Source organism: Nelumbo nucifera, chromosome 7, assembly GCF_055504915.1.
Source record: "Nelumbo nucifera cultivar China Antique chromosome 7, China Antique-T2T, whole genome shotgun sequence".
NCBI classification, from domain to species: Eukaryota; Viridiplantae; Streptophyta; class Magnoliopsida; order Proteales; family Nelumbonaceae; genus Nelumbo; species Nelumbo nucifera.
In genome coordinates, this window is record NC_142655.1 from 53,659,456 (window position 1) to 53,669,288 (window position 9,833).

General features: G+C 40.2%; 1 protein-coding gene across 1 annotated transcript; it reads right to left on the reverse strand.

Annotated features, from left to right (window-relative positions):
* Positions 1-5,008: 5,008 nt before the first annotated feature.
* On the reverse strand, positions 5,009-6,911 carry LOC104610998 (GRAS family transcription factor). Its single transcript, XM_010277896.3, has one exon. The coding sequence runs from the start codon at positions 6,757-6,759 to the stop codon at positions 5,395-5,397; it is 1,365 nt and encodes a 454-aa protein (XP_010276198.1). The 5' UTR covers positions 6,760-6,911; the 3' UTR covers positions 5,009-5,394.
* Between the last annotated feature and the right edge of the window lie 2,922 nt (positions 6,912-9,833).

Consider the following 9,833-nt stretch of genomic DNA (forward strand, 5'->3'; position numbering starts at 1 on the left):
ACACTTAGAGGAAAAAGATGAGGATGAAGATATACCCCACTCGAAGGACGAAGACCTTATCCAAGCTCTCCGAGTCACTCCTACTCAAATGATAAAATAGAATAATTTGCCCCCTTAGCGCCATATATAGATGCAAAAAACAGTCAAATCGACGGTCTAGATTAAATCCTAAGGCTGCATAAGCGCATGAGCTCTAGAAGATGAAACAATGCAACCACATAGGCACCCGCACAAGTGTCCAACCGTAGGCATATGACTCGACTAGCACTTAGAATTCTGACAAGAATTCCACAGCCAAGCACTAGAAGAGCTCGGCCTCCAGACTTAGGCCATGCACTTCCTCCTAAACTTTGGAACTAGGGGACTGGTGTTGGAGTCATATCCTAGCCATTTGTACTCGCTACATGGACACCATATCCATCAAGTTCAGCTGATAAGCTCGTCTACGTTAACGACATTGAGTTAGCATTGTGTAGGTGATCATGCCACCTCGTGAAAACCCTGGGTGGATAAGCTCCAAGACACTTTGTGCCATAACACATAAAGACCTTCGAAGATTATAGACCTCAGCCTTTCCAAGGAACAACACACGAGACATGGAGCATATCCCATTAGGCTATGACACACTATTATTTAAAGGCATCTCCCCTTAATATCAGACAACTAATTCTCTCTAGCTCACTTGCTCTCATATTTCTCTCTTCGTCTCGGACCAACTCGGCACGGCCGTCCTCACCACTGTTTACTAACTTGAGCATCAGAGTGCCTTCCCGAGGACCTCATCCTTGGGACACTAACAATCTTATGCCTATAGATCTAAACGGTGCATGACCTTGTCCTTCCACCTCAGCTTCTCCAAATTAGCAGGACTTATCTACTACATGTTTTTCCTTACAACACCTCGAATTAGACAACATCAAATGTAATCAAAATTTAAAGTATTGCTACATATCCACTAATACAGTCCAATATGTATTATTTTTTGGAATTCATAAGTATTAATAGTTTTTCAATGGGTAACATATTGTATCAATAGAAATCAATGAATAATAATGTGTATCAATGTGTATTGAAGCATGGTAGTGGAATAAGGAGGGTGTTTTAATCGTTCTAATATTTTCCATACAATTCCTTTTAATCTAAAACTTAATGGGAAAGGTCTAAACAACATGAGGATGCAAGATCTACCAAAAAATAAGTAAAAATCTCATATTTATTTCCTCAAAGTGGGTTTATTGCTAGTTGAGAAAAAAAAAACCATGTTTTCTTATGAGTTTTTTTGTTCAAATTCATATATGCCAGTTGTCAACACCCAATTTTTGCTCGGTCCCTTCACCCTGCCTCTTTGTACCTTACTTTTAGACCCCGAAATTTGGAAACATGACCAGATCAAATTGAGACTTTCCAAAGCCAAATGAAAATCTTGAGATCAACACCAATGTCCAATTGATTGTGGCCTCCAGACTTAGAAACTATAAATTAGTCACATATCCACATTTCATCACGCTAACTTCCTAATGGCCCTAATTTATCCAAATTCTAACTCCCCAAAATAAAATCCAACAGACCTATAGCCTCAAGATCTCTTGGATACAATATAAACTAGTGAATCCCACCACAAATTCATAACAATCAACCGTAAAACACCAAGGTCTTATTTTGATGGCCCCAAACAATTACCAAGATCAACCATTTCTTTCTTAGATCAAAGCCACCCACTTGATTCCTCATCGTAATTTGTGCATACCCACAAATTTCATCCCAAAATTCCCTTGTTTAACCCACCATCAAGCTTAAATCTTATTTCAGCAAACCTTATTGATTAAGGCTTATCATCCATCATCCCAAATTCATTTGACCAATCAGACCTCATCACTGGATTCATAGACACAAAAAACCCCAGCACATCATATTTCATGACCAAACTCTTTCATTTGACCGTTAAAAAAGTGAGATTCCATTTCATGTTATCTCATTAATTGATAAAACCTAAACTCAAACCAAATATGTCAGTCTGCACCTCTGATCAAAGATCCATCACTTTCATTATATTCAAGATGTTCAAAAGTTCCTACCCACCAAATTTCATCCCAAAATTCCCCTATTTGACCTTTCATCAAGCAAAGATTCTATTTTAGTAAATCTCATTGATCCGAACTTGGCAATCTTAGATCTCTATCATCCCAACCCTATTTAACCAATCAGACCATACCACTATATTTAGAGACCCAAAAAACCCTAGCATGTCAAATTTCACAACCTGATTTGCCTATTTGACCGTTAAACTAGGAAGATGACATGCCATGCCATGTCAAATTTCATCAAGCAAATTTCACAACATGTCAAATTTCACAACCCTAGCATGTCAAATCACCACCTCATTTGTCCCAATATGAAACCTCAAAAGTGTGATGGCTGATTTCAAACCCATTCTTGACCTGTTCAAACACTTGGACCAATGAAATTGAGCCTAATAGACCCAAAAGTCCCAAAAACCTAAAGATACCCCTACTTAAAATCATGGTTCAAAGTATCAATACGCCTCTGCGTATCGACAGAGGTGTATCAGTACTTAGAAAAACACATAAATATTTTTTTTTTCAAATTTTGGTTTTTGGGGAGCTAAAAATGTGTGTTTTAATTAAAAAAGGGTGGGGTCCCGAAACACCTATACCCAAAAGATACAGAGTGTATTGTATCGATTTTTTGAACCTTGCTTAAAACTAAGAAAAGACAAAATCACTTTTAAAAGTTCATCAAATTTATGTTTTCTGTCATTGACAGCCCCGAATATGAGACTGCCATGACAAGGATGCCCCAAGCTCCCATGCACAAAACTTGTGAAAACCACCCCCAAATCGAAAAAATCTTTTACCAAAGATGGAAGTTTAACTGAGCACTATTTTCTTTGAAAAATCCTTGTTTATTCTCTTGTAAAATAATTCTTAAAGCCCAAGTCCTCTGGTTACACAAACTTCAAAACTTTCCCCCTTCCTTTCTCTATAAATATTAATCCAACTTGAGCTCAAGAATGGGGAAGGTCTAAAAAGAAAATGAGAGATCTAAAGGGGAAAAAGGGCGGAGAAAATAGCATTTCCCCAACCTCCGTAATGCCTCCATTTTACCTGAAATCCCAAAGTCCTTGAAAATCAAGCCCCAAATATGCTTCCCCTATTTCCTAGACTGAAGATTTAAAGCCTGAAACACTCACCCCAACTCAACAGCTCGTCCAATCTTCATTTGAGCTTTTGCTAGTTGTTGGAAAGCTCTTCTCAATGTTGCACATGAGAGGTAAGTATCTCATTCCACCTTTTTTCCTAAGTTTGAATTCGTAAATATCTACTTTCAATTTAGTTCTAGTTTTTTTTCATGGCATATCCATGCATATCTTAATTTTTTAATCATATCCATTCATATCCTAGTATGCCTCTTAAAATTGTATTTTTGATACTTTTTTTTTCTTGCATTTTTTTGATACTTTGAAGTTTGAGCATTGAATGAAATTAAACATGTCTCCTTAAAGAAAATAAGTGTCCGTTTGTGAGGGATTTAAGGCAACTTATGACATTGCAAAGTAGGCCCCACACATAAAGATGTGAAGCCATGTTTGCTGAAAACCCAGAAAGTTATATCTCTAGTGAAACTATTTTGAATAGCTTGGGAAGAGTTGAGATCTACTCCCAACAAAATCCGTCCTAATACTCTTCCAACATGATCTGACACCGCACATCTCACCATGAGACTAGAACCACCCTGCCTGAGAGGCTGAGATGTGGTGTCAAATCATGTTGGGTGTGTGTTGGAACTGTTCTATTGAGAGTATATCCGGACTCCAAAATCCACATCTCAATCAATGCCTTTCCAAATAGGTTATAGATAAAGAAACGGAAAAGTACACTGCGGCCCATTGTAGAATGTTGAAATTACAGCCCTCCATAGTCTACTAGTAGTCCCCCCCTATAAACTGCATCCTGCCCATAGATTTGGCATCAATCCACGGTCAGGATTCATCCTACCTATGCAATAGGGCTAAGAATTCTGAGGTGGGCTGAATAGTCATTCTCCCATAAAGAAATTGGATTTGCTCCTGATAAAGTGCTCCTCACACTAGTTAGAGGAGTACCTGAAAGCTGTGAAGGGAGAACATCTCCCATGAATGATGACAATATATAAATACCGAAAGTTTTCTTAATGTGTGGCTGGGATGACTGTGAAGTTGGTGTGAGAAGCAGATCAAGAATTGGTGCCAAATAGGGCCCAACTCTATGCATTAGTTTTGTTTTTTTTTTTTTTTGTCAAATATACGCAGTAGTTCATTTGCACAGATTTTTCTCGCCATCATCTAACACAAGGCAAATTTATCAAAACTATTTTTAGGCAAAATTATTATAAAAAAATTAAAACCTTTAATAACCACATATTACCTATCAAAGACACGTGGCCATGTGGCTGACATGGACTCACTCAATGATTGAATAAATAGTCAATTTTGAAGGGTTCCCCAACCTTTTTTTTTCTGTGGATATATTTAGCTCAAATTAATCACACCATCGTACTTTACGTGTCAAAAACATGGAAAGCCACGTAGAAATACTCCCTCATTTGACTACATTATGGTTGGTCCATAATACATATATTTAGTTATTTATACAAAATCATTCCTAGAATATTCCACTTGAAACTGTTTATAGAACCCCAAAAGGCCCTACTTGTTCCTCTCATTTCGCTCCATTTGTGCGCTATAAAAAATATGGGTTCAGATCTGCATGTTCCCACGTCCCTATCCACGGCAGAAGAAGTGATAAAATACACTTGCCACGTGGCAAAAAAAAGTTATTGCTTAAGCAGAATTGCCTGTTTGCCCAATATTACCAGATTTCCCTGAGATGCCTGCCACAGTGCCACGTATGTGGTGCCTTTAATTAAAGAATATCGCTGGAAACCTTTAACAGTTTTAACTTTAACCCCGAAGGTCAAAACGAGTTAATTAAAAAGAAACATCACAACATACAGGATCGAAACAAAGCTTTCTAAAAGGGTGCATAAAAAAGGTTTAAGGGAACCTTTAAGCTCACAAGATCTCTAAAAAGTGTCCCCATTGAGGAGACATGGTCCTCCTCTCTCACTCTCAGTTTGACAAAGCTCAAGCAGATCTGATCTAGTGTTTCTCATTCCACAACACAAATTTGAAATTTCCACTTCAGTCCCATCATCACCATCAATACAAGGCCCAAACCAATATAATTAGATTTTGATCAAACCCAAATTCAAGTGATGAATACATTTTTGTACACGACAAATATGTTTCGATGTTTTTGAATTGATAGATCGCGTCAATCAGGGCCGTTGGTTTGGAACAACTCTCCAATCAGAACCCATGACCCCACCCCCAATTCATAGCGATTGATCGGACGGCTGCCACGCGGAAGCAGTGAGTAAAGAGAGATCCTTCCATCCTAACTTCAAACACCCACTCTCCTCTACCAAGGTGTATCCCTTCCAAGGGAACATGCCGAGTAGTAAACTCGCTTGAGCCGCTGGGTTTCCACCGAGTGAGACGGGTCTAAAACCGATTCTCCTCAACTCATCGGCCCATCTCTCGACCTTCACCTCACCCGTCCTCTTGGGCCCACCAACGGCCACGATGTTCCTGATCTCGCTACCGAAGAGCTGCTGCTCCACCTGATGCCGCTCCACGCTGTCCCCACCCAAGCCATCGCCCAACGCATCAAACAACGCCGAGTAGTAATGCAAGGCCTCGACGAACCTCCCCAAGAACCTCCCGCTGTGGCTGAGATCTTGTTCGACGATCGTGATTAACTTGGGCTTCAACAGATTAAGCAGCCTCAACGTCCCCAGATCCGACCCCGTGATGTCGTACAGACAATGGTGCATCCAGTGCACCACCGTAGCCTCGTGTTGCCTCGGAGCGAGTCGACTCAGATCGGTTATGTTCCCCACCTTCCCTTCCAACGCGTGGAACTCGAACGGTAGACCCAGGGAGTTGGCGAAGTCGGAGAGTCGCCGTCCGGTGGCCTCCAGGAGCTCGATCGACGACCCGACGCCGGTGATTCGCATGGAACGGATCTTTCTCGATCTCGAGGCGAGGATGTGGAACAGTCCTGGCCATTGAAGGCCCTGCATTATATCGAGATCGATCACGTGGACTCGATCTTCGGCTTCCAGAGCTTGGAAGATGGCTTGATTCGCAGTGAAATGGGAGAATTTGATCAAAGGGCTAATGGAATTGTAAGATTGAAGCGCGCTACAGATTCTCTGGTTCTGAGCCAAGGTTAGGGTTTTGATGTTGAGAGGAGAGTACATACCGAGGCAAGAACTGATGATTCGAGCTTGCAGAGCTTCGGCGAAGTATGCCGCGACTCGTTCCGGTGATGAACCAAAAGGAGAAGCAAGTTCCGAGATTTCAGGGAGGAGACCGCTGGCTTCGTCGAGGTTGTCCATGGATACAGCCTCGGCGCACTGGAGTAGAAGCCCCAAGAGACGGAGACCGGAGGACTCACCTCCGATGACGATTTCTTCTTCCGCTTCGTCTTCGTGTCTTACTGATTTCTCACCCGAAACTGTGGCTTCTCCGGAGAGGTTCCTGCCGAAATTGAAACGCTTACGGGCTTGGTTATCTTCGTTATCTCCGGTGGAGTCTCCGGCATGGGATTCCCGATCACTTCGCTTTGGTCTCATGGTGGAGTTGGGGTTAGGGTTTGCATTAATGGAGGATTGAAGGCGTAAGCTCTGAAGCATGTCGCTGACAGCGAAGGAGAAAGAGATGGAGAGAGATAGAGATAGAGATAATTAATGGCGGAAAGCCTCTTCGATAAGCTTTTTGAGAAATATCGCCAAAACTGCAGAGAAGACAAAAAGTGTTTCAGACGGTTGCAGAGAATGTGAGAGAGAGAGAGAGAACTTTTGCTGTTATCGTCGTTAGTGTCTCCGTTTGTCTGCCGTCAAAGCGTTCAGTTTCGTGCCGTCGTTCCGTCAACGAATTTTGAGGTTAGGTTTCAATTAATAATTTTTTAATAATTTATTAGCTATTAATAAATCTCTAATTACGTCATCGTTCGACTATTTGGCGGTTGTTTTGGGAGTTTGGGAGGATATAGTTTTGTCTTCTCGTGAGAATTTCAGACCTGTTATCCTGTACGACGATAGTGATAGATCAGTTGATATACCTAGAGATCTCTACCGTCCATCCCGTCTGATGACATTTACGGTTCCATTTAATGACAACCATAGATCTGATCGACGTGATAAACTTTTTATATAAACAAATTAGAAATAGAACCTAAACATCTAAGCCCAAGCCCGGCCCAGATTATTGCACAAAAGGGCCCAAACTCCAACCATGATTATAACTTTATAAGTAATTCACCTTGGGCCACATGGACATGGGTGGCCAAACTCCAAAGCCGAGAGAATGAGAGAATCTCCCATGCAGAAAAAATAAAGTAAATTACAGAAAGTCGCCCTGTAATTAGGGGACGATGACGCTTGGCCCCCTCAACATTGTTTTGTGATAAAAATACCCTGAACCTTTTGGATTTCAGAACTGAAACCCTTATTCCATTTAACTGGGTTGATGGTAAAGGTAAAATTACTAAATTACCCATTTGATGGGCCGAGAGGAAAAAAAAAAAAAACTCTAATGATGAAAATTGACATGCAAATCACAATCTCTTTTTGGTTGAGTTTTGCTTTTTCTTCAACAAGGATTTGAAAGCACAACAACCCAATCCAACAGAGATATTGCGGTTAATAGTGCTCATTTTTGTAAATTGTTGTGCGATTCAGTTGGTGGGATCTTTGACTCATTGTAGTATAGATTTGGGATCAAATCCCGGGGCCGGATCTTCTCATAATGAAATACTTTTCCAACACATGCCAATATGATCTGTGTCCGCACATTTTACCATGAGATTGGGACCTACTATGGTCGGATGTGCGAATGGATACATATTCATGTTCCAAAGCATCCGAAAAGTATTTTGTTGTGAGAAGATCCCAACTCTTTAAATCCTATTGCAACCAAGGTGGGAAAGGACTACTTCCTCATTGTGTGTCCCATGAAGCAAAAAGTAAAAAAAAAAATGTTCATTTTTGTCATTTTGATAGCTTTTTCTTTTAGTCCATGAAATCTTGAATGAACAGTTTTGTAATTTTAATCACACAGTTGACTCATTCACCAATAAAGTGGGGGTAAAGTACAGAAATCCAAAAGTTAGAGGGCTATTTATCGCAAAAACAAAGTTTGAAGAGGGCCAAGTATCACCACCCGCTGAGTACAAGGTAGCAGTCTGTAATTTAGCAAAATAAAGGGCAAATCTATAGAGCTATAATTAGAGTGAAAAGTAAGCTGGTGCTGGGCCTCAATGTGGGCCTAATTTGGAAAGTCTTTATTTATTTTTCATAGTAAGAGAGAGTCCCATCTGTTTGAAACTTTCAATGCAAACTTTGAAAAGAAATTTCACCCATTTTAAGTAAATGAAAATTAATTTCATAAATGTATTATTAAATCAACGGCGGAGATGATTTGACGTGAATTTACTGTTGTTATTGCAGCCAAAAAAAAAAAAAAGGAAAATACTGTTGTTATGACTTCTCGTGAGAGGATCTTGTTGGCACAAAGGCAAGGTGGCGTTTCCATGGAAACAAATACGAGTGACCCCACAGGCCACACTAATGAAGCAGGAAGCATTTGAATTTGAATACGTACTCAAGGCGTTGTAATCAGCTCTGGCAGCTATATTTTCACTGGGCCTAGTGGGTTGACGAGGGGGCCCACCACTAGTTTTCATGTCTCCTGCCAAGTCCACCTCCCGCTCTGGCCCACGAACAGGCACAAGAGCTGACGTACTGTTTTTGTGCAGGAGGAAAAGCCAAAGTGACCCACTAGTTGGTGGGTCTCTCGGTTGGAATGTTTTTTGGGTCAAATGTCAACAAGATCAAATCATCTAAATGAAATATTAGAATAAATGTGTGATGGGATTTGATTAGACGAGGTTTATTCCGAAAGTAACCTTTCTTTTTTAAGTGTTTGATTAATAATTAGAGCTACAATTAACTTCTTATGATTATTTAATATTTTTATACACAAATAAGCATTTTCATCTTTTCAAAACTTTGTAGAAGGTGTTTTGAATTCCCTTTTTCATGTTTTTTTCTTATTATTTTGCTATATTGGTTACATTTTTACTAGGAATTCGGATTTGGTCCTCATGCCATCCTCAGTCTCTTTCAGCCGAGTATTGAGAACATCTCCGTACTTATATGTTTTTATTCATAGGGAGATATTCCTAATACACAGCTGCAAAGGGCTGTGAGGATGGTTTTGTGAGGACCAAATCCAAATGTATTATATTAGGGTTAGAAGATGATGATGATGATGATGGTGAAGCAAGTCCGAATCTATTGAGCACATGACCCTAAAATCACACATTGGGAACATCTCTCGTAGTTTATGTTAGAATACATGGGGAGTTATTCCGGATGTGCAGTTGTAGTGTCTTGTGGCCAGCGGTTTGTGGTCATCGGATCTCATGAACTCGATGAAAGCAACCTTTTATTGGATTTAGTAGCCAATTCTGTTTTTCTTCATGGATTATTGATATGCAATTAGAATGTTCTCAGAAGAACTGGTAAAAGAGAAGGGGAAAGAAACAGGGTCATGGCTTTTGAGTTAGATCATGCATTCATGCTTCTCCTTTTGTTATTTCTTCTGCTTTTGCAGTTTTGTTTTATTATATGTTGGCCTCAGTTGCATAAATGGTCTTGGGTGAAAATGATGAAGAACAAGGTGGAAAAAAGAAAGTGGGACTGTT

What these genes read in the sequence shown, in the direction of transcription:
- LOC104610998 (XM_010277896.3), bottom strand. Translation starts at nt 6,759, where the DNA reads ATGCTTCAGAGCTTACGCCTTCAATCCTCCATTAATGCAAACCCTAAC.